The sequence below is a fragment of the Chiloscyllium plagiosum genome, chromosome 11, assembly GCF_004010195.1.
Source record: "Chiloscyllium plagiosum isolate BGI_BamShark_2017 chromosome 11, ASM401019v2, whole genome shotgun sequence".
Classification (NCBI taxonomy): Eukaryota; Metazoa; Chordata; class Chondrichthyes; order Orectolobiformes; family Hemiscylliidae; genus Chiloscyllium; species Chiloscyllium plagiosum.
This window is the reverse complement of record NC_057720.1, coordinates 11,635,510-11,661,622: the sequence shown is the minus strand read 5'-3', so window position 1 is coordinate 11,661,622 and position 26,113 is coordinate 11,635,510. Positions and strand designations below refer to the sequence as shown.

Here is a 26,113-nt window from a genome sequence, read left to right as displayed (position 1 = left end):
CATTCTAACCACTCTCTGGCTAAGGAGTTTCTCCTGAATCCCTTGGCTAGGTTTATCAGTCTCTGTCGCATATTTACGGTCCCTAGTTGTGGTCTCAATCACAAATGGAGATAGCATCTCTCTGTTTACCCTATCGAACAAGTTCATAATCTTTGCATAATCATACGTAGTGTTTGCTTCTGGATGACTCAAAATGATTTATATTTTTAAGGAAAAATACTTTCGCTTAAAATGAGCTGGCATTGAGATTACATTGCTGTTTATAATGCATAATAGAAGCAGTGGTTTCCCAGGAAACGGGCCATTTTATGAGTCAGGTCTGCAAGTCTCTCACCCACAGAGGAGATGATTTATTAGGTCTGATGGTGGCCTGTTTATCAAAATCATTGCTTTCTTTTGTATCCTTCATGGACATGTTGATGACATTTTCCTTGATTGCGTTGTGAATGAGGAATTCAAGCAGATTTATCTTGCTTTACCCAGTGTTTGAGACAATTATCTTATCAATTTTAATAACATGAATGGTAGTGGGTCACCCAAGACTCGTTTTGTGGCTGTAATCTGCTGGAGACATAACCTGAGATTGAGTTGTGAATCTCTATTCCTATTGAGGTCACTGCTGAGGCATATCCTGCAGGGCAATTGTCTAGCTGAAGGAATGTCTACAGTAGTGCTTTTACAAAATCCTGTACATCCGCTGGCAGAGTAGCCGCTCCAGTATCAACTTCAGACTGAGCATCTCCAGTATTGAAGCTCTGGGTACAGTCAGTTAGCTGTGATGACCAGGCCATGCTGTCCACATTGTCTGACACAAGATGAGCTCTGTATCTTATCTGACACAAGATGAGCCTCGTTATGGGAAGGGCTTACCGGGAGGGAGGGGGAATCACTTCAAATATATTCTTGTCACCTCCCTGAAAGAAATGCACCATTCCATCCCGGCCACACACACACACACACACACACAATATCTCTCACCCAAGAATGCCCAAACTGGAAAGGAAACATTTCACCAAAGGGTCAGCCATTTTGGGTATATCCAGATGGATGTTGAATGAAAACAGCAGATGGAAACAGAGCATCTCTCCCAGCTGGCTGCTGATTCGACAGCCACCTGAGTGACCGAGTTGGACTGAATGGTCTGTTTCCATGCTGTATGACTTTATGCCCCACCTCTGACAATGTGTGTGGGTCCAGCGTTAAACTGTTTAGTTACCTCAGCACCAGAATGTCCCCGTCCATCCTGAGGAATTGTTTAACTCGGCAAGTCGTGCAGAGAAGTGCTTTTCATGACCTAAGGGTACCTAAAAACAAAACATGCTTTTCAACCAATGGGGTCACCATTGTTGGATAGCAGCCAACTCACATGCAGCCAGTTCCCAAAATCTGCACTCTGATGCTTTTCTTTAAAAAGTGATTATTGATCAAAACATCCTCTGGCCTCCTTCGAAATATTTGAAATATGTCAGTTTAGACAGTGCACCATTCTCTTAGAACCACACTGAAATGTCACCCACATCTTGTGCTCAAGTCCCTGACTGTATGTATGCACAACCTTGTAATGGAAAAGGGAGAGTAATACCACCTGAGCTAATGCTGCCAGCAATGCTTTACTGAAGCCTCCAGGGCAATGCACTGAAACGCTATTGATATTCAGTGAACTGGTGCTCTCTGTGTGAAGACAGTGCGGAGCTGAGCTACAGAAACTAGAAGGTCACCAGTCTGCACGAGTGGTCATGGGAATGTTAATTTGGATTTAACTGTCATGGTTTTAGTGAGAGATGATCCTATCTGTTACCAAGACTGCTGACTTTTACCTCTAACACTGCCAGCCAAAGACCTCTCTGACATCCAATGGAAGGTTCTGCCTTTGTCTCTCATTGCAACCTAATATATGATCCTACTCGCCTCATCCCTTGAGAAACGACCCTTGATGTCCTTGACCCATGAAGGTTAATGAGGATTTATTGATTATTCAGTAATATATGTTATTACTTTATTTCTTCGTAATGTCGTACTAAACATCAGAGGTCTGTTTAAGGGCTGAGTTGATTCAGGCAACGAGTAGATGAGCTGATTGGGTGTGTTCTCGCCTTTGTAGCAGGAGATGGCAGAGTAGTGGTAATGCCACTGCACAAGTAATCCAGACCCCCAGGTTCATGTTCTGGGGCCATGAGTTTGAATACCACCAGGGCAAATCATGAAATTTGAATTAATTAAAAACCTGGAATTGAGTTCTAATTTAATGCTGACCATGCGATTGTCATGACAAAACATCTTGTTCACTAAATTTGTGGGAAGAAATCTGCTGTTCTTACCTGGTCTGGCCATGTGACTGCTGACCCATAGCAATGTGGTTGACATGTAACTGTCCCCTGGACAATTAGGGATGGGTAATAAATGCTGGCTCTCATCCCATGAATGAATTAAAATAAAATCTGATTTCCGCCTGAGTTAGCTGATTGCATGATTTGTTTGAGCCACCACCTCTGGGCTAATGAAGGAAACATTCTCCAGTCGTTATTCACGTCCGGAATCTTACCACTCCCTCTCTTAGGGAACTTTGTTGCATGCTTGGTGAGACAGTGGTAAAGTGCTACCACTGGTAATCCAAAGGCTTGGATTCAATCCCTGGGAATACTGGTTCAAATCCCACCACTACAGTCTGATTAGAATTAGAATCACTACAGTGTGGAAAAAAGCCATTTGGTCCAACAAGTCCACACCGACCCTCCGAAGAGTGTCCCTTCCAGACTCATTCCCTATACCTATTACCTCTAACTAATACACCTAGCCTACTAATCCCTGAACACTATGGGCAATTTAGCATGGTCAGTTCACCTAACCTGCACTTTCTTGGATTGTGGGAGGAAACCAGAGCACTTCGAGGAAACCCACGCAGACAAAGGGAGAACATGCAAACTCCACACAGACAGTCACCCGAGGCTGGAATTGAACCCGGGTCCCTGGCGCCGTGAAGCAGCAGTGCCAACCACTGAGCCCCTCTGCCATGGAAATTATCATTGTTGCAAAAGTCCATCTGGTTCACCAGTGTTCTTCAGGAGAGGAGATCTGGAACCTTACCTGATTTGGCGAAAGTTTGACTTCAGACCCGGAGCAATGTGATTGACTCTTAACTGAAATGGTGGATTGAGAGACTCAGTTAGGGATGGGCAGCAAATACTGGCCTTGCTGGTGATGCCAACATCCCGCAGGAGAATAACTTTAACGAGTGCCACCACGAGATGTGATTGTGTTTGTTCAGTTTGCGATGGCCCCTGTGGTTGAATTACTCTCTCGTATATTTTGTTTTGGTTCGTGCCTAAAGGCTGGAGCAAAAATGAGGGTGTGCAGGTGAATCTGGATTCATAAGAGTTGGCATCTTCGAAAGAGGAAGAAGAAAGATGCATTAATATCTCATAAATAATGGAGTATGATTGATATTCTGTCCATGCCTGGAAATGTAGACACATTTCAAAAGCAAAATGGTGTAGTAAATGACATGCCAGATGCTCTTCATTTAATTCTAATTACTATAATGTAGGGCTTATATGAAGATTAGTAGTTGCATCTGCTCGGGTTCATCTGTCTTCCGAGAGGACTTTGATTTCTGTTTGCGTTTCGAACTTCATTAATGTTGATACCTTGTAGGGTCCTAATGAGCTGCAGCCATTTTCTGCCAACTCCTTTCTGACACAGGCTCTCCCCCGGAGTGGGGACCCCCTTCCACGGTTCCAATGTGGAAGAGGCAATAAGCAGTCGCAACGACGAAGTTAAGTAATAGATTGTTCTTGGCAGCACATGTGGATATTGGCTGTAAGAGCAGAGTATTTGTGGGGAAAGAAAGACAGACTTTCATTTCTAAAACCTCTGTCTGCCTTTGGAGGCACTAAAGTACTTTTGAAACACGATTCTTTTGTTATAGGAAGGTAAGGAGGAGGAATAAACTGTGTGGCTCCTCAGTGTTGTTCTGCTATTGTATACAATCGTGGCTGTTTCTCTGCTTTAGCTTCACCAATCCATCAGCTTGCCACATCCCTTAAATCTTGGTGAGATCAAAAATCTGTGCCTCGGCATTGAATGGCAGCACGTCCACAATGCTCTTGGGTGGAGACTTCTGAAGACTCGCAGCCCTTTAAATAAAGAAATTTCTCCTCATCTCAGTCCTAAATGATTATAGTCTTTCCCTGGGACTCTTCCTTCTTGTTCCAGATTCCCCAGCTTGAAGAAAAGGTCTGTGTTTACGCTGTACAATACTTTCAGTTAGGAAATACAACAGCTAATTCATACACAGTGAGGTCCTACACTTTTACACTATCTGATCATCTGTTTTTCGGTCTTGGTTGAGGGATAAATATTGGCTAAGGGAGAACTTACCTTCGTTCCAATTTAATATATACAGTACTACACTACTGAGAGCCATTGTTTATCTGAAAGAATGAGGTGGAATGGTGTAGGGCCGACTGACTTTGATATGTCAATTGAAAGACAGCACCTCCTACAATGCAGCACTCCCTCAGCACTGCAAAATAATATCCAGGTAAGTTCTGTGTTTGAGTCACTGCTGTGAGACTTGAGCCCACAATCTTCTGACTCGAAGGCGAGAGTCTTATTTACGAACAGCTTCTGCAGAAACTATTTGGTTTGCGACTGTGATCTGTGTTTTGAGTTGCTGGGTCAACTGAAGAGTTGTTTGGACGTCTAGTTCAATTACTTGCTCAGGAAACCCATACCAGTGTGGGGCACAGAAGCTCTCAAATTACCGATTTTGTTGTCAGGTTGTGAAGCAACAAGTAAATTGTGTGGTTCACTGATGCTCCTCATCCTTTAACCTGAGACCTCTCTAAAATCAATGTCATTTCTGTGAACCATTGTAGATCCTGGGTTGCCTTTGGCTGCTCCTGATTTGTTAACTCTGTACCTGAATCCATTAATCGCGACTGTGCTACTAGTTTTGAGAATTTGCTGTCCTAATTTATGACCACACCTGATTAGATTCGCACCTTCCAATTGGTCCTAAAGTTATTTGTTATTCTCTCATAGCATTTATTGGCAGCTTAGAACAAAAACAAATACATTAGTAAGCCAGCTTCATAACAGCCACTGGGAACTGTTCAGAAAATCTTATAAGAGGATGGATGGGTTTTGAAGGGCCATCGGTTTGGTTCTCTATGAGCTAGGAATCAATAATGAGCTGCAGTCTGTAGGCACTTCTTTGTTCACCAGTTGTAAATTCAGACTGAAAATTCTCATCTTTTTTATGCAGATCCTTAAATGGTCACAGTGCCTATCCATTATCTGTCATCAGCTACAACGTTTTTCACCTCTTTTTGGTAGTAGTTGTGCCTCAGATGACTAGGCCTTAACTCTAGATTTCTCATCTTCAGTTCACCTTTCTTCCTTTCCCTTTAAGATACTCCTTAAATCCTATCTATTTCAGTTTTGATCCTATACCTATTATCCCCCAGAATGGCTCAGTTTCTGAATGTTATACAAAATCCCATATTGCTGGAAGAACTCAGCAGGTCTGGCATCATTGCTGGAGAGTAAGCAATGGTCCTGCTTCAGAACTTTTATTCAGTGTCTAAATGTTGTCTGATCTCACTCCTGTGCTGTGCTTCAGGACGCTGAAGGTGCTAAATAAATGCAAATTGAATTGCACAGGGCTGAAGAGTTAACCACCTTGGACCCAAATGATGGTGTGGGCTTTTGAGTGTTGAGAGAGCTTCTGAGAGGTGCTCACGGGGAGTTCCAGTGGTGTTCATGCTCTGGGTCTGTATAGCATGTGGGAAAATCCACCAATGCCAGAGACGAGCTCCCACATTGAAACCTAAACTTGGGACAGAAGGTTATGGCATTCTATCTTCCAGCGTAACTTTTTTTTAAAAGGCTACGGCCCATGTGTCTCATAATAGGGAGCCCAAATCGCAGGGAGGCAATGGCCTAGTGATATTAACTGTTAATCCAGAAAGTCAGCGAATGTTTTGGGGACCTGGATTTTAAAAATCTGGAATTGAGAGCGAATGACCATTGTTAATTGCTGGAAGAACCCATTTGGTTCAGCAATGTCCTTTAGGGAAGGAATCTGCCATCTTTACCTGATCTGGTCTACATGGGGCTGCAGACCACAGCAATGTGGTTGACTCTTAACTGCCTGATGGGCAATAAATGCTGGCCTGGCCAACCACACCCTGATCTCATGAATAAATAAACCTTTAAAAATGGAATGGAGCCATAAACACATCAGTGAAAAAGATGTGGTGGTCTTTTGTGTGTGTGTGAGAGAGAGTGTGAAGTGAGAAATTTTAATATAGATTGCACCATTAGTCACAGTAACGAAATAATGTCTGAGCTTGTGGGGAAAGATAATGAGTTCCACTTTAAAACAAAAAGCTTTCCACTAGGAAGGATCTCAAATAATGTGGACTCACTTGAAGGTTTATGAAGCTCCAGGAAACAGGTTGAATGCTGCGTGCAACAAGAGGGTGATTTAATTATCTTCAGAGATTTGCTACCAGCCATGTATTTGTTTTCTAAAAAAAGAAGTAAATTCAAAGGTGGAATGAAACGATAGGAATTCAGGAACATGGACTCAGAATAAACTGCTTTCTCATCTTTAACAGGTGATAGCAGCACCACAGCAGTGTCAGACATCTGAAGGGAATTGATTCTCTGAGTCCTGGGTTTATGCATGCATTTAGGAGCTGGATGTGGTTTGTGTCAGTGGCTGTTATAGAGAGCTCATTTTTAACTATCAGTGTTGGTTGGGCAGCTGTTGCACAGCTCTCCTCCTCTCTGTCGCTGTAGGTTAAGCTGATAGCCAGAAACTAAATAGTCAGAAAATATTAGTGTAATGGCACTTGCAATGGATCATCAGAGTTACTTTCCTACCACCTTTGTCTTAACTTTAAGAGAATGCCATACAGGTTTTTACATGAGTCAAAAATGTAATTATATCATAGAGTCCATAGAGATGTACAGCATGGAAACAGACCCTTCGGTCCAACCCGTCCATGCTGACCAGCTATCCCAAACCAATCTGCCAGCAGGCACAACCCATACATTTGTACTTTGACTTCTAATTTTATTGTTATTTCCGATGTTGTGTCCATCTTTAAAAACATGTTGCTTCAGGAGGGTTATACTTGCATTAGAAATGGATCAGAGAAGGTTTCCTTGGCTGGGGTTCACTTGTTGGGAGGCATGGTGGCTTAGTGATTCGCATTGCTGCCTCTCAGTAATAGGGTTCGATCCCAGCCTCGGGACACTGTCTGAGTGGTGTTTGCAAATGCTCATTGTCTCTGTGTGGGTTTCCTCCCACACTCTAAAGATGTGCAGGTTAGGTGGATTGACCAGGCTAAACAGTGCCCATGGTCGCCAGGGATAGGGTCATAGAGATGTACAGCATGGAAACAGACCCTTCGGTCCAACTCGTCCATGCATATCAGATATCTCAACCCAATCTAGTTCCACCTGCCAGCACCCGGCCCATATTCCTCCAAACCCTTCCCATTTATAAAAACCATGAGGGGCATGGATAGGGTAAATAGACAAAGTATTTTCCCTGGGGTGGAGGAGTCCAGAACTAGAGGGCATAGGTTTAGGGTGAGAGGGGAAAGATATAAAAGAGACCTAAGGGGTAACGTTTTCACTCAGAAGGTGGTAAGTGTATGGAATGAGCTGCCAGAGGAAGTGGTGGAGACTGCAACATTTAAAAGGCATTTGGATTGGTATATAAATGGGAAGGAGAAAGTGAGGTCTGCAGATGTTGGAGATCAGAGCTGAAAATGTGTCTCTTTGTTCAGTAATACTCCCTAGGACCTTACTATTAAGTGTATAAGTCCTGCTAAGATGTGCAGGCTCGCTGGATTGGTCACTGGAAATGCAGGGTTACAGGGATAGTGTAGAGAAGATAGGTTTATGTGGGAAGCTTCATGGAAGGGAAGTCGATGGGCCAAATGGTCTGCTTCCAGACTGCAGGGATGCTGTGATTCCTGGAATGAAGGGATAATCTCGTAAGACAAAATTGAGGAATTTAAACCTGCATTCGATTAGATTAGATTCCCTACAGTATGGAAACAGGCCATTTGGCCAAACCAGTACACACTGACCCTCTGAAGAGTAACCCAACCAGATCCATTCCCCTATCTTCTATTTACCCCTGACTAATGCACCTAACACTATGGGCAATTTAGCATGGCCAATTCACCTAACCTGCACATCTTTGGATTGTGGGAGGAAACCGGAGCACCCAGAGGAAACCCAAGCAAACTCCACACAGACAGTTACCCGAGGCGGGACTCAAACCCCAGTCCTTGGTGCTGTGAGGCAGCAGTGCCAGCCATTGTGCCGCCGTGCTCATTGGAGTTTGGAGGAACGAGAGGGGATCTTGTTGACACCACTTTGTTTCTGGAGGGATTTGACAGGGTAAGTACTGAGAGAATGTTCCCACTCTTGGGCACAGTTTCAAAATAATGCAGTCTCCTATTTAAGCAAGAATTTCTCTTCTGACGATGGTTTGTGTTTGGATTCTTCTGCATTGGAGACTGGGTCATTGAATCCCTGCTGGGGCAGAGCAGACGGAAGTGTGATGGTTCCAGACAGGAATGTAAAGTTAAGGTTGCAATCAGACAAACTGTTATCTCATTGACTCCAAAGGTTGAACGGTGTTCTTAACATTGGCTTTATTAAGGCACCGTCGTGTTGCTCAATGAGATTCATCTTGGTGGGGTGATATTCCACATTTGTTGGGTGGGATATCACAAAGATCTTTCCTGCAGAAATCCCTTCCTCCAAAGCATGTACTCAGCAAGAACTGGCAATCCACAATCTGTTGTTCAGATCCCTTAACATGCACTTGGCTCAACTTACCTGAGCAACCCTCTCTGAGAAGGAGCCACAAAGGGAAATATGTTTAATTTCTTTTTACCATTTCCATGTGAGCCACATGAATTCTCTTCCAGCTACCAACACATAACGTTGGGCCTCCCCTTCTCCATAGTTCCCTTCACATCACACTCCCTCATCGTGTTTCTCTGACTCTTGGAGACAAATTCATCGAATCGTAAAATCCCTACAGTATGGAAGCAGGCCATTCAGCCTATCGAATGCACACTGATCCTCCAGAGCGTTCCACCCAGGTCCACCTCCCTACTCTGCATTTCTCATGGCTAATCCAACTAGCCTGCACATTCATGGACACTATGGGCAATGTAGCATGGCCAACCCACCTCAGCTGCATGTCTTTGGGACGAAACCGGAGCACCCAGAGGAAACCCACACAGACACAGGGGGAATGTGCAAACTCCACAGAGACAGTCACTTGAGGGGACTAACTTGAGATTGTTCAAACTTGTTACTTGATTTAGAATTGTTTATGTTTTAAAACTTTGAGCTTTGATTGCTGCAGCAGCTTGCTAACAAATGGTTTGTAACATTTCTGTGTTTATTTTCAGCGATGTAACAGAAAGCCAGACAGCTCCAGTGCTGAAATATGTGGATCAACTTGCTGTGGCACAGATAATTCATCAGGTACGATTCAACCTTCACTGTTTGAACGTTGTAGCAATTGATTTAACTCCAGGGCCCATCTATTCCTTGAGTGGATTCTATTTCAGCACATACTTGTCCAGGACATTTGTGGTGATGGGCTCAAAATACCACATCTATGTGTGATTTTCTTTTCTTTTTGCGCAATGGATGTGGAGATGGATCTGAAAAATGTGTCTTTGCCATCAGTCTGAGAGGACTTGAAAAATCAAACCCCACTTCCCCATCTCCAACCTCCCTTTCTTCTGTAGAGTTGTGAAATGTGCTGTAACCTACCAAATCTGTATCTATCTTTCCTGTAATTGTGTTTGGAGTTTGTCCAATCTGACTTCGGCCACAGCAGTGAAGCAGAGCCTTAATCAACGTCATTGAAGACTTGGTGTGTGACTGATGAGTTATCCCTTCTCATTTCCTCTTGATCTGCCTACAGTCGTTGATGTATGTGAGTACACTGGCCTCTTCCAGCATCTCTGCTTTGTTTTCTAACTGATTGGACCAGGGCACTGATGATCAGATTCCCTACAGTGTGGGAACAGGCCCTTTGGCCCAACAAGTCCACACCGACCCTCCAAAGAGTAACCCACATAGACCCATTTCCCTCTGCCTAATGCACCTAACACTGTGGGCAATTTAGCGTAGCCAATTCACCTGTCCTGCACATCTTTGGACTGTGGGAGGAAACCGCAGCACCCGGAGGAAACCCAAGCAGGCACGGGGAGAATGTGCAAACTCCACACAGTCAGTTGCTTGAGGCTGGAATTGAACCTGGGTCCCTGGTGCTGTGAGGCAGCAGTGCTAACCACTGAGCACCGTGCCGCCCCAATAACTCCCTGATTCTCCTTCCATCAAGAGCCATGGGATGGTATCCATCTATCTTGAACATCTTGTGTATGTTGGCTCACTCAGGACGACACTGGAAGGTCACCTAAGAGGATGTGCTCAGGTCTCAGGGAGTGGGTCTTGAACCTGTGACCCGCTACCGCAGATATGGTATTCTGTAGCTGACACCAAGATGTTGCTGCTGTATGAGGCAGAGCTGGAAATTAGAGTCATAGAGCTGTACAGCACGGAAACAGACCCTTCGGTCCAACTCGTCCATGCCAACCAGATATCCCAACCTAATTTAGTCCCATTTGTCAGCATTTGGCCCATATTCCTCCAAACCTTTCCTATTCATATACACAACCAGATGCCTTTTAAATGTTGCAATTGTACCAGCCTCCACCACTTCCTCTGGCAGCTCATTCCATACACGTACCATCTTCTGAGTGAAAACGTTGTCCCTTAGGTCTCTTTTATATCTTTCCCCTCTCACCCTAAACCTATGACCTCTAATTCTGGACTCCCTCATCCCAGGGAAAAGGCTTTGCCTATTTATCCTATCCATGCCCCTCATGATTTTATAAACTTCAATAAGGTCACCCCTCAGCCTCTGACGCTCCAGGGAAAACAGCCCCAGCCTGTTCAACCTCTCCCTATAGCTCAAATCCTCCAACCCTGGCAACACCCTTGTAAATCTTTTCTGAACCTTTTCAAGTTTCACAACATCTTTCTGATAGGAAGGAGAACAGAATTGCACACAATATTCTAACAGTGGCCTAACCAATGTCCCACACAGCCGCAACATGACCTCCCACTTCCTGTACTCAATACTCTGACCAATAAAGGAAAGTATGCCAAACGCCTTCTTCACTATCCTATCTACCTGCGACTCCACGTTCAAGGAGCTCTGAGCCTTCATTTCAAGGTCTCTTTGTTCAGCAACACTCCCGAGGACTTCCTTCTCTCCAGTGACCCAGATGCTGTGTTTGTTCACCCAGCCATTGGTTTGTGGGCATTTTCTTCTGAGCAACGTTTTCCACTTGTAGCATCAGCATAGTCGCTATTAAGTACTGTTGCAACATACGTTGGTGTCAGACACACCTCTAATACATAAAGCATTTGTTCGGTCAAAGAAAAAGCAGTCAGCTTTAAATGCTGCTTTAGATTGTGAAGTAGTGGGGCATTGTCTAGGGATAATATTAATTGCAAACATCCGACTGACCCAAGGCTCACAGATCTGTTTTGTAAGAAGCTTCCAGTCAAATTAATTGAGTACCTCCTGCTGAGGCCTTTTAACCCTGTGGCACATCAGAAACCCCAACCAGGTGCAGCGTCTGTTGGCTGCTTCAGCAGCAAGGTTGCAGCTTCGACCCAGGGCTGCCCTGACACACAGTGTAAACTCTTGTCTGTTAAATTACCAAACAGAAATGGCCGAGATGCAGATCATTCAGAATGGTCTTTTAAAGAAAGAGCTACCAGTAAGGCCAACATTGCTTATGCAAGTTAGGGGACCCAGGAAAGTCAGGCCCAAGATCAAATTGGAGAGAGTGCAGAAAGGTTTTACCAGGATGCTGCTGGGACTGTATGGTTTGAGATATAAGGAGAGGCTGGATAGGCTGGGACTTTTTTCACTGGAGTGTAGGAGGTGAAGAGGTGACTTTGTCGAGGCTTATAGAATCACATGAGGCCTGTAGAAAGTGAATAGCAAAGGTCTTTTTTACCGCAGGGTGGGCGAGTTTAAAACTAGAAGGCATATTTTTAAAGTGAGGGGAGAATGATTTAAAAGGGACCTCGGGGGCAACTTTTTCACACAGAGGGTGGTTCATATGTGGAATGAACTGTCAGAGGAAGTGGTGGGTGCAGGTACAGTAACAACATTTGGATAGGTACATGAATAGGCAAGGTTTAGAGGGAAATGGGCTAAATGCAGGCAAGTGGGACCAATATAGTTTGGGAAATGTGGTCAGCATGGAGGAGTTGGACCGAAGGGTCTGTTTCTGTGCTGAGTACTCTACCTACTGAGTATTGCAGATTGTGGTTAGGAAAAAGTTGCATGGTTTTTGTGGAGAACTGAGGGACTTGATCAGATAAAAGCAGTCACTGTTCTTTACAGCCGTTCATTGTAGTTGAAGTTGCCGTGGGCTATTTCTGTGAGATGTGACAAGATGCTGTCTTTCTTTCAAGACAGTGGTGTCAAGGACAGATATAGGTTTTTATGCCCAGAAAATTGGTATAGTTTGATGTAAAATATGTGTTTAATCTTTTGCTTCGGCTTGAAGCTGTTGACGCTAGCCTTCTCCAGGTCTTTGACTGACAATTTCACCTCCAGGAAAATAATTTATGTGGCCAGCCAATGGAAGATTGAAAATCTGAGACATCTTGTGTGACAGAAACTCCCAGAGGTTCTCGGAGATTCCAATGACCCAACCCGCTCTAAGATGCCACTTGCTTAATATTCACTGTTCACGGCTGGATCATCTGGTAAATGAAATGAACAGTAGACCAGGCGAGTTGTCAATATATTTTCAAAGGCAAGAATGAAGATGGTAATGAATTGCACAGCCGTGCGGAATAGCATTCTCACTGTACTGCTGCAGTGTCACACAAGGAATTGGAGGTGGCATTAAACAGTGTCAGGGCAACCCAGGGTCAAAGATGCAATCTTGCTTCTGGAATCTTAAAAAGCAGCCAGTGATGCTGCACCTCGCTGGGACTTCTGATGTATGAGCTGGTCAAAGTGGGTTTGACTGGAAGTTGTTTACCAAACAGGATGATGACGTCAGCTTGTACAAGGGGGCATTACTACAAATTGAAGGGTGATGTCAGAGGCAGGTTCTTTACTCAGAGAGTGGTAAGGGCATGGAATGCCCTACCTGCTAATGTAGTTAACTCAGCCACATTAGGGAGATTTAAACAATCCTTGGATAAGCACATGGGTGATGATGGGATAGTGTAGGGGGATGGGCTTATAATAGTTCACAGGTCGGTGCAACATCGAGAGCCGAACGGTCTGTTCTGTGCTGTATTGTTCTATGTTCTAAACAAGTTATTAAGCTTTGGGTCTTACATTAATTCTGCTTTCTGTTCACAAACGCTGCTAGACCTGCTGACTTTTTCCAGTAATTTCTGCTTTTGATTCTGCTTGCTTTTTACTGGATGAAAAATCCTGCGAGGAGAGAAAAGATTTGGGATAACAATGATGATCATAAAATCAATCATCACCATTATGTTGTAGTCTCCACGTATTACCAAAGTAAGAATTATCTATTATTAACTATTAGTAGCTTCAACACTCACTCCATTCACCTACTGATGCATGGCAGCATCAATGTGTAGTTTGTGAAGGATGCACTGCAGAAATTTGTCTGACAGTACCTTCCGAACCTGTGACCTCTCCCACTTAGAAGGATGAGGGGAGTTAATAAATGGGATTGCCACCACTTGCAAGTTTCCCATAGTTCCTATGGCCGAGTGGTATTATCACTGGACTATTCATCCAGAAACTCAGGTAATGTTTTTGGTGAAATTTGAATTCATAAAAAAAATCTGGAATCAAGAGTCTAATGATGACCGATTCCACTGTTGATTTTCAGAAAAACCCATTTGGTTCATTAATCTCCTCTAGGGAAGGAAACTGCCATCCTTACCTGGTCTGGCCGACGTGTGACTCCTGACCTACAACAGTGTGCTTGATTCTTAACTGCCCTCTGGGTAATTAGGAATGGGCAATAAATGCTAGCTCAGCCAGCGATGCCCTCGTCCCATGAATGAATGAATGACAAAAAACCTGAAGACGGAAGGATAAGCAGAGCGTACCATCTGCAAGATAATCAATCAGGCTCCCATTCCAGCACCTTCCATACCCTGCCCTGTGCCACCTCCAGAAGCCGAAGGCATTTGATGAATCGGATTGCTGCCTGTAAGTTCTTGTCCAAGCACCACACCATGCTGAATCTAGGAGGAAGTGAGGACTGCAGATGCTGGAGATCAGAGTTGGAAAGCATGGTGCTAGAAAAGCACAGCAGATCAGGAAGCATCCGAGGAGCAGGAGTGTCGATGTTTCGAGCATGAGTTCTTCATCAGCTCCTCTTCCTAAGAGCCCATGCTCGAAACATTGACTGTCCTGCTCCTCAGATGCTGCCTGACCGGCTGTGCTTTTGCAACGCCACACTTTTCCATTCAGAATCTGAGCCAAACCACTGCCTTTACTGTTGCTGGGTTCTGGAAGTCTCTTCCTAACAGCACTGTAGGTGTACTGCACTGTAGGTGTACTGCAGGAACTGCAGCGGTTCAAGAAGGTGATCAGCACCATCTTGTCAAGGGATGAACCAGCCGGCGATGCTTGCATTCCACGGCAAATGTTTTCATGAAAATCACCTTCATTCTGTCTGAGACTTGTGGAGTTACTGAGAGAACATTTCCCTTCCTTGCTGTAGAGTCGCACCCGATGATACCTGATTCTTGGAGCATCAAGGGTGCAAGTTCTTGGGAAACCACGGAAAACGTGATAAATTCTTTGGTACTCTGATAGTTGATTGCATTTGATCATCCAGATTGTGTTTTAAGGCTATCAGGTGACCCCCAAGAGTTATTTGACTCTCCCCAAGTTCCTAATTCAGCTAATCCTCTCCAGTCTTCTGCTGCTAAAAATATTTTTAATATTAAGAGAAGGCAGTCTTTCCTTCAGTAATGCTTGGGTAACAGTTTGAAATTATGCCTTTAGAGAATTCTCTGTATAAATTGGAAGGGGTGAATGAATTTAATAAGATTTGGGGACTGTTTTGACAGTTGAATATAATTGCATTCCATGGCACCTCAGGGCTGAAGGCTTTCTTCAATCTTACTTTCAGTTCATTGCATTAATGTGGATTCATCAATAATGGAAACTGATGGAACTGTGTGACATTTTCCATGGCTACTGTGTTTCCTGCATTATAACGGTGAATACACTTTAAAGGCACCTCACTGACTAACTGCGAAGATTTCTGGGGCATCTTGGGGTCCTGCAGGTGCTACGGAAATGCAGGTTCTTTCATGCAGTCATAGAGTCATACAGCATGGAAACAGACCCTTTGGTCCAACTCATCCATGCCAACTGAACATCCGATTCTGATCTCGTCCCATTTGCCAGAATTTAGCCCAGATGCCTTTTCAATGTTGTACTTGCCTCCACCACTTTCTCTGGCAGCTCATTCCATACATGTACCGTCCTTTGTGTGAAAAGGTTACCCCTCAGGTCCCTTTTAAATTTTTCCCCTCTCACCTTAAACCTATTGCCTCTAGTTTTGGTCACCCCAATTCTAGGAATTCACACTATCCCAGCCCCTCATAACTTTGAAAAGGTCACCCCTCAGCCTCTGAAGCCCCAGAGTAAATAGCCACAGCCTATTCAGCCTCTCCTGTAGCTCAAACCCGCGAACCCCAGCAACATCCTTGTAAACCTTTTCTGCAACTTCTCAAATTTAACAACATCCTTCCCATAGAAGGATGACCAGAATTGTAGGAAGCTTAACCAATGTCCTGTACAGCCGCAACATGACATTCCAACTCTTATACTCAATGCATTGACCAATTGAGGTAATCATGCCAAAAACCACTTTCACCATCTTGTCAATCTGTGACTCCATTTCGAGGAACCACACACCTGCACCCCTAGCTGTCTCTGTTTGACAACACTCCCCTACCATTAGCTGTACAATTCCTGCCCCGGTTTGCCTAACCAAAATGCAGCACTTCACATTTATCAAAATTAAACTCCATCTGCCACTCCTTGCCCCATTGGCCCAACTAATCAAGGGCTCATTGTAAACTGTTATAATCTTCACTGTCCACCACACCACCTATTTGGATGTTATGTGCAAACTTACTGACCATTCCTCCTATATTCATGTCCAAATTATATATATATATAAATGATGAAAAGCAATGGACCCAGCACCGTTTCTTGTGGCACACCACTGTTCACAGACCTCCAGTCTGAAAAGCAACCCTCCACTACCACCCTCTGTCTCCTACCTTCAAGCTAATCTTGTATCCAGTTGGCTAGCTCCCCCAAGTCATATGTAATCTAACCTTACTGAACAGTACAGAACTTTACTGAATGCTTTGTTGAAGTCTATATAGCCAATACCTCTTTTTCATCAATCATCTTTGTCACCTCTTCAGAAAACTTAGTCAAATTATTGAGATGTGATTGCCCACACACAAAGTCATGTTGACTATCCCAAATCAGTCTTTGCCTTTCCAAATGCATGTAAATCCTGTCCTACAGATCCCCTCCAACAACTCACCACCACTGATGTCAGGCTCACCGGTTTATAGTTCACTGGTTTTTTTCTTACAGACTATTTCAAATAATGGCACTACATTAGCAAACTTCCATTCTTCTGGCTGTTGATGAAACAAATATCTCAGCAAGGGACCCAGCAATCTCTTCCCTCGCTTCCCACAGTGTTCTAGGAAACACCTGAACAGGTCCCGGAGATTTATCTACCTTTTTGCTTTTTTAAAGACCTCCAGCACCTCCTCTTCTGTAATTTGGACACTTTCCAAGACATCACTATTTATTTCCCCAAGTTCTCTAGCTTCCATGTCCTTCTCCACAGTAAATATTGACACAAAATATTATTTTGGTTTCCCACCCACCTCCTGTGGTTCCACACAAAGATAGTGATGTTGATCTTTAAGGGGCCCTATTCTCTCCCCAATTATGCTTTTGCCCTTAATGTACTTATAGAATCTCTTTGTATTCAACTTAACTCTATTTGTCAATCTCAAGTCCCTTTATTGCACTCCTAACTTCCCTTTTAAAAATACTATGACTGCCCTATACTCTTCTAAGAATTCACTAGATCCCAGCTGACTATACCTCCTTTTTCTTGAGCAGAGTCTCAATATCTCTTGTCCTCCAGTGTTCTTTACCAGCCTTGCCTATTACACAGTCTCTGAGCTCTCGTTATCTCATTCTTGAAGGCCTCTCACTTTCCAGCCGTCCCTTTACCTGTGAATAGACTCTCCCAATCAACTTCTGAAAGTTCCTGCTTAATGCCATCAAAATTGGCCTTATTTTAATTTAGAAGTTAAACTTTTTAATCAGGTCTATCTTTTTCCATCACTATTTTAAAACTAATAGAATTATGATCACTTTCCCCAAAGTTCTCCCTCACTAATACCTCAGTCACTTGCTCTGCCTTATTTCCCAGTACAAAGTCAAGAATTCCGCTTTCTCTGTAGGTGCATCCACATACTGATTAAGAAAGTGTGCTTGATACTGAAAGTGCTGTAGTCCATTTGCGCAGCGCACAATTCCATTTTTAAAAAAGCAGGAAGACATTACTAAGTAAAGTTATTTGTGATGGTGATTGAGAGATCAAGATTGGCCCCACTCTTCAGATTAATCAGAGTGGAAAATGTGGCTTTGATTTAATGCCCCATTTATAAATCAGTACCTCCAACCTGGAGTCCCTGAATTCTGGTCTCAGACATAAAGGAGGTAAGTGGACAAAAATAGTGCAAGAAAGAGATCCTCTGGCTTTTATGGGCAAAATTGGAGCTTTAATTTGTTCATTATTCTCAGTGTGGGTGAACCAGGCATTCATTGGTCCCAATATATTTATTTGGCAGTTTTGACAGCCTGGAATACCGATTGCAGACAACGGGAAAGAAGTCAGACTGAGTAGGTGGTAGGTGGTTCCCTTCTTTAATGGAAATAAAGGAGCTGGCTGGTTCCTTCTTCAGTCGTTTTTCTTATAACGTAATATCATACAAAAATGGAACTGTTGCTGTATATCAGAACAGACTGTAGTTCTTACCAAAGCCCACATTTACTCCATCTGTCCCTTTTTATTCACTCACTTAACCTGCCTCTATCACTTTGCGATCTCTTTGTGCCCTCCTCTTGATTTACTTTCCCACCAATCATTGCATTGTCAACAAAATTGATTGCATTACCCCTCTTCTAATAAATTGTTGATATATCTTATAAATATCTGAGGCACTAGCATTGATCCTTGCAGCATCTAACTAGTTAGAGCCTGGCAACTTGAAAATGGTCCATTTATTTCTAATCCAATTTTTTCTATCTATAAGCCAGTCCGCTATCCATGCTAATGTGTTATTACAATCCGATAAGCCCTTATTCAGTGCAGGTAGATTTTAAGACTTAAAGGAGGAGAGATTTAGAGGTATAGGGAGAGAATTCTGAACTTTTAGCACTGCAGACAGCTGAATGTACAGTCTGCTATAGTCAGGCAAAGGAAATCCAGAATGCTCAAGAGATGTATCAGAAAGAAATGCACACTAGGCACATCCATTTGTTAGCTTAAATCGTAGAGATGTACAGCACGGAAACAGACCCTTTGGTGCAACTCATCCATGCCGACATGATATCTTAATTTAGTCCCACTTGCCAGCAATTGGCCCATATCCCTCTAAACCCTTCCTATTCATACACCCATCCAGATGCCTTTTAAATGTTGTAATTGTACCAGCCTCCACCACTTCCTCTGTCAGCTCATTTCACACATGCACCACTCTTTGCATGAAAACATTGCCCCTTAGGTCCCTTTTAAATCTTTCCCCTACCACCCTAAACCTATGCCCTCTAGATGTGAACACGCCCACCCCAGGGAAAAGAGTTTGTCCGACCATGTCCCTCATGATTTTATAAATCTCAAGAAGGTCACCCCTCAGACACTCCAGGGAAAATAGCCCCAGACTATTCAGCCTCTCACTATAGCTCATACCTTACAACCCTGCAACGTCCTTGCCAATCATTTTCTGAAGGCTTTCAAATTTCACAACATCTTTTCTGAAGCAGGGAGGCCAGAATTGAAAGCAGTTTTCCAGAAGAGGCCTAACCAATGTCCAGTTCAGCCGCAAATACATGTAAAGCCTTGTCCCTCACTACAATCCGGAGGACTATGAGGGTTTCATCCCTATTAAGGGCACAATTGGGACTGCAGAAGATGTCACAAAGTTCAGCTTCTTCGTTTATTTCTTGAAAGTATGCAGCTTTCAATTGGAATTGTCAGCAGGTTAAAAAGAATGGCGTTTACCATGTCAGAATGTAGCTTTCGTCTAAATAGCTAATTATATTGCAATTAACTGCCAATTTCTAACACTGCCGTGGGCAGTGGTAGCTTAACAAGAGAGAAAAAAAAGATAATTACTATTAAATTGTCAACTATGAAATAATACCTTTTCTTTTTCTTAATGATAGATTAGGATCACAACTTTGGTTTCATATTGCATTTGGATTTTAGCAGCAAATTACATTCACATTTATCATTAGCATAGCTCAGGGCTGGTTTTAAAAGTTATTATGCATAAAGGCCTGTGCAGTTAGATATCACTAACGGCGAAAAGACTTATAAGTATTCAATTGTGCATGAAGTCACCTCGGGCTTTGTTTCATCTCGGTTAGAAATGCACCCTGGAGCCACCTGTGCGGAACAGAAGGCTTGTGATGTTTTTTCCCTCCATTGTAAGGAGCAGCATTGAAGATACCGGCTCTCCAGAATCATAACTTGGAGACACACACAGCACAGATGGAGGCCATTTGACCCATTGTGATTGTGCCAGCTCTTAGAAAGAATGTTGGTGCTTATTGCCCGTTCCTGCTTTCTCTGCCACGGAATGTTTCTCATCTTCAAGTCCCTGTCATTTATGGAATCAGCTCCACCTTTTTGAAAGAATGTTCCAGATCCTCTTGTGATCTCTTTCCCATGATTCTAATCCGATAACTTTTAGTTATCGACCCAGACAACAGAAAGAATGTCCTTTGTTTACTCTTATCAGTATCTCTCATCATATTGAAAACCTCTATTCAGTTTCTCTTTAACCTCTATTCTTGGAACTTAACCTCTTCTTATACACATGGTGGTTATTATCTTTCCTGAAATGTGGTGTCCAGAATTGTCAATGATATTAATGCCATAAGACTTAGGTGCAGAAGTAGGCCATTTGGCCCATCAAATCTGCTCTGCCACTCAGTGAGATCATGACTAATCTGATAAAGCTGAACTTCTCTTTGCTGTCTTTACCCTCATCACAAAAACAGAAGTTGCTGAAAAAGCTCAGCAGGTCTGGCAGCATCTGTGCAGACAAATCAAAGTTAACATTCCAGGGCTGTGACCCTTCCTCAGAAATTGCTGGAAAAAGCTCAGCTGTTCTGAGAAAGGGTCACTAGACCCGCAGTGTTAACTTTGATTTCTCTTCGCAGATGTTGCCAGATCTGCTGAGCTTTTCCAGCAACTTATGTTGTTGTTTCTGATTTGCAGCATCTGCAGTTCTTTTGATTTTTATTTACCCTTGTCATCTTTGATTTGTTTACTGATTATATGATTGTAAGGAACTCAAGATATTCTAGTTGAGACATTGCGAGTAACTTTTAAGTACTACTATGGTCTCTTTACAATTCTTTTCTGTGTCTCTATTTATAAACCAAGCAACTTGTATATTTAGCAACTTTACCTCATCAACCTGTCCTTCCACTTTCAAGAATTTATATTTATGGATACCAAGGTCCTACTGCTCCTATGGTTCCCACTGCTGCCTCACAGCACCAGGGACCCGGGTTCGATTCCAGCCTCTGGTGATTGTCTGTGTGGAGTTTGCATGTTCTCCCCCTGTCTACCTGGGTTTCCGCTGGATGCCCTGGTTTCTCCCCACAAGCCAAAGATGTGCAGGTTAGGTAAATTGGCCATGCTAAATTGCCCATAGTGTTCAGGGATATGTAGGTTAGGTGCATTAGTCCTGAAGAAGGGCTTATGCCCGAAACGTCGATTCTCCTGTTCCCTGGATGCTGCCTGACCTGCTGCGCTGTTCCAGCAACACATTTTCAGCATTAGTCAGGGGGGAATGTAGGGGAATATGTCTGGGTGGGTTAATCTTCGGAGGGGTCGGTGTGAACTTGTTGGGCCAAATAGCTTGTTTCCACATTTTAGGGATTCTATTAAAAGTGTGGCATTTATGTCTCCTTTCTTCTGGACTAGCTTGATTAACGAATCATGAACTAGACATGCCCTGAGAGTGTCAAAATTTTCTCTTGGAAAACGTTGAATCATTACATCCCACATTTGTTGTCATCTCCCTCAACTGGCAGTTCCTCAGTGCTGGTTGGGTTTTTGGGGTTGGAGGGATGGGATAAGGGTGGAGAGAAAGAGCAGTGAATCCTAGCTCCTTGTGTGACACCCATGTCGGTGCATAAGACCAAAAGACAGGAGCAGAATTAGGCCATTCAGCCCATCTGCCGAATCTGTTTCACCAATCAGTGACGACGATCATGGCTCATCTAATAACTGTTAGCTGCACTTTTGATCCCTTTTCCCTATAACAAGTGATCTCCCTCACTGATTAAAATCTGTCTGTCTCAGCCTTGACTATACTTAATGACTCACTTCAACAGCCCTCTGTGGTAAAGAATTCCACAGATTTACAATACTGAGAGAAGAAATTCCTCCTCATCTTTGTCATAGGTGGCTGACTCTTTATTCTGAAATGACGTCCTCTGGTCCGCATTTACCCTGTCCAGTCCTTTAAGAATATTATTTGTTTCAATGTGGCATCTCTCATTCTTCTTTATTCCAATGAGTTCAGTCCCAAGCTACTCAATATAGGGGTAATAATTTTAAAGTGAAAGGCAGGAGGTTCAGAGGGGATTTGAGGAAGAATGTATTCACCCAGAGTGTGCTAGGAACTGGGAGGGTGGGGAACCTCACAACCTTTTAAAAAAACTTGTAGGAACACTAACATGCAAGGCTGTGGGCCTAGCATGGGAAAGTAGGACTAGTGTGGGTAGTAATCTATTTTGGCAGTACAGATTTAATGGTCCAAAGGACCTCTTCTGCATTATATCAGACCTCCTCATAAGTCCGTATCAACTTTCAGCATAATCTAATATGTAATCTAATCTAATCTAATCTAATCTAATCTAATCTAATAATGAACCTTCTCAGGACAGCCTCCGATGTCAGTACATCTTCCCTCTAGATAAGGGTCCCAAAACTGTTCACACTTCCAGCTGTGGACTGATGGGTGCCTTGTACAGTTATAGCTAAACCTTGGGAAATTCTAGCACAAAGGACTGTGACTCAGTTGCAGCTGGTTAATGCTATAGGAGGCTTACACAACCTGGTATTACGCTGCTAACTCACAGCATCCAACTGTCTTGAATATCTCTAATTATTTCACCTCAATTACTCACCTCTGGTAAACTGTTCCAAATGTTTCCCACTGTTTGAGTAAAATAAATCTCTCTTGATAACTAACACTGCTCTATTTAGTTATGTTTCCTTGGATTAATTTGAATAATGTTCTCAGTTTTCCTCCTCCATAGCACTTATTATTTGTTGTGCTGGCAGCTTTTGTCTGCTGGGAGCTCCATGAAAATCTGTATTTAAAAATTGGTTAATTATTTTTGACTATACAGCTCTTAAATGCACAAAAGAATTATACCTTTACCCAGAAAGCAACAATAATCTTGCGTTTATATTGTCCTGTAACTGAGTGACCATCTCCAATCAGAGAGAATCTATCTACCGCCCCTTGTCATTCATTGGTGCAACCATCATTGAATCTCCTGCTATCAACATCCAGGGATACCATTGACCAGAAACTCAAGTGGACTCACCATATAAATATAGTGGCTGCAACAGCAGGTCAGAGCCTAGAAATCTAGCGGCAACGAGCTCCCCTCTTGAATCCCCAAGGCATGTCCAAAATCTACAAAGCACAAGTCAGAAGTGTGCTGGAATACTCACTTACCTGGATGAATGCAGCTCCAAAAACACTCAAGAAGCTATCCAGGGTAAAGCAGTCTGCTTGATTGGCATTACTTGCGCAAGCAATCAGTCATTCCATTGCTGATGCTCAGTAGTGGCAGTGTGTACTATCTACAAGATGCCACTGCAGAAATTCACTAAAGAATCCTGAGACGGCACCTTCCGAATGTGTGACCACTTCCATCTAGAAAGACGAGCTGCAGATACATGGGAATGCCACCACCTGCAAGTTCCTCACCAAGTCACCCACTGTCCTGACTGGGAAATATATCGGTGTTCCTTCAGTATTGCTGACTCAGAATCCTGGAATTCTCTTCCTAATGGCATTGTGGGTCAACCTACAGCACATGAATTGCAGCGGTTCAAGAAGGCAGCTCATCGTCTTCTCAAGGGCAACTAGGGACGAGCAATAAATGCTGGCCCAGCCAGCGATGCCCATATCCCACTCTTAAGGTTTTTTTGTTAATACTGGTTCCCTTGGATTCATGTTCAGTAATTGTTTACTTGATAAAATTGTGATTTCAATGTTGCGACACCTAATGATTTGAGTAGTTTACCTGCAAGAATCCACATGGTTAACCCTTCTCGAGCATTCAAGATGCCTCCAGTGGTTCACAGTGATTGAATTACTTTTTGAACTCATTATACCGGCAGAAGCAGTGACCAGTTTTGTACACAGCAAGGTCCTACAAGCACCATTGCGATAAATCACCTCATAATCTTTTTCTGGTAATGTTGGCCGAGTAATAAATGATGGCCAGGATTTGGGCAGAACTCACACTTTTTCTGAAATAGTGCCTTGGGATCTTTTAATATAGAGTGCATGTATAATTCAGTTGAGATATATCTCTAGTCAGATATATATTGTGCTTGAACTAACAAGCCACAGGAGAGGATTGTCCTCCCACTGTTTGGCATAAAGCATTTTGAAGAGGCGAGGAGACTAAAGGAGCTGTGAAACGAAGTGACGATGCTTTGTATTGTAGAAGTTGGACCACTAATTAATTCAGAAACATGAAGCTCAAGCTCGGTGGGCTGAGAGAAGTATGTTAATTAATATTTACAGTTGTGGTCAGATTGCATTTAAAATAAGATACACTATGGGACGGAGTTGGATCCTGACATGTCTTGACTCGAGCATTTAGTGTATGTAATTAGTTTCACTGCACTGGTTGATCAAAGGGGAAAGAACGAAGCAGTGATGACCTACATTCTGTTCCTATCTCTCCAAGGCCTCTGCCCTCTCTATATTCTGTAACGTCCTCCAGCGCTATAGCCCTCTGATCACTGCATTCTTCCATGTTTAGTCTTACATTCGCCCCGAGTTATTTTCTGAAAGAATCATATCAAAACATTAACTCTGCTTCCCTCTCTACAGATAATGCCAGACTTGCTGAGTTTCTCTGGCACTTTCTGTTTAAATCTAGATTTCCAGGGTCCACTATATTTTACTTCTATCCAATATATTTTTCTACTTATTCATGAGTTGTGGACCTCAAGGACACAGCCAGCATTTAGTTGCCCATTAGATTTGGTCTGAATTGATTTGATTTGATTTATTATTGTCACATGTACCTAAGTAGAGTGAAAAGTTTTGTTTGTGAGCAGTATACACAGACCATTACATACAAAGTGCATTAAGGTAATCGAACGGAGTGAGAAATACTGTATTACAGCTGCAGAAATGCATTAAGGACAAAAGGGTAACTAGGGAGAGAATAGAGCACCTCAAAGATCAGCAAGGTGGCCTTTGTGTGGAGCTGTAGGGAGATGGGGCAGATACTAAATGAGTATTTTGCTTCAGTGTTTACTGTGGAAGAGGATATGGAAAATATAGAATGTAGAGAAATAGATAGTGACACCTTGAAAAATGTCCATATTACAGAGGAGGAAGTGCTGGATGTCTTGAAACGCATAAAGGTGGATAAATCACAGACCTGATCAGGTGTACCCTTGAACTCTGTGGAAAGCTAGGGAAGTGATTGCTGGGCCACTTCCTGAGATATTTGTGTCATCGATAGTCACAGATGAGGTGCTGGAAGACTGGAGGTTGGCTAATGTGGTGCCAGTGTTTAAAAAAGTTGGTGAGCACAAGCCAGGGAACTATAGACCAGTGAGCCTGATGTCGGTGCGCAAGTTGTTGGAGGGAATCCTGGGGGACAAGAAGTACATGTAATTTGGAAAGGCAAGGGCTGATTAGGGATAGTCAACATGGCTTTATGCATGGGAAATCATGTCTCACAAACTTGATTGAATTTTTTGAAGAAGTAACAAAGAGGATTGATGAGGGCAGAGTGGTAGATCTATATGGACTTCAGTAAGGTGTTTGACTAGGTTCCCCATGGGAGACTTGTGAGCATGGTTAGATCTCATGGAATACAGGGAGAACTAGCCATTTGGTAACAGAACTGGCTCAAAGGTAGAAGACAAAGAGTGGTGGAGAGTTGTTTTTCAGACTGGAGGCCTGTGACCAGTGGAGTGCCACAAGGATCGGTGCTGGGTCCACTACTTTTCATCATTTTATATAAATGATTTGGATGTGAGCATAAGAGGTATAGTTAGCAAGTTTGCAGATTTTACCAAAATTGGAGGTGTAATGGACAGTGTAGAAAGTTACCTCAGATTACAACAGGATCTTGATCAGATGGGAGGCCTGTGACCAGTGGAGTGCCACAAGGATCGGTGCTGGGTCCACTACTTTTCATCATTTTATATAAATGATTTGGATGTGAGCATAAGAGGTATAGTTAGCAAGTTTGCAGATTTTACCAAAATTGGAGGTGTAATGGACAGTGTAGAAAGTTACCTCAGATTACAACAGGATCTTGATCAGATGGGTCAATGGGCTGAGAAGTGGCAGATGGAGTTAAATTTAGATAAATGTGAGGTGCTGCATTTTGCGAAAGCAAATCTTAGCAGGACTTATACACTTAATGATAAGGTCCTAGGGAGTGTTGCTG

General features: G+C 43.1%; 1 protein-coding gene across 1 annotated transcript in view; it reads left to right on the top strand.

Moving 5' to 3' along the window:
* The window catches only part of pigk (phosphatidylinositol glycan anchor biosynthesis, class K), a 117,929-nt gene that overhangs the window by 60,731 nt on the left and 31,085 nt on the right, over positions 1-26,113 (top strand). Inside the window, exon 10 of the mRNA XM_043698684.1 lies at positions 9,456-9,531. Within this exon, the coding sequence (XP_043554619.1) occupies positions 9,456-9,531 (76 nt within the window). The remainder of the gene's footprint in view (positions 1-9,455; positions 9,532-26,113) is intronic.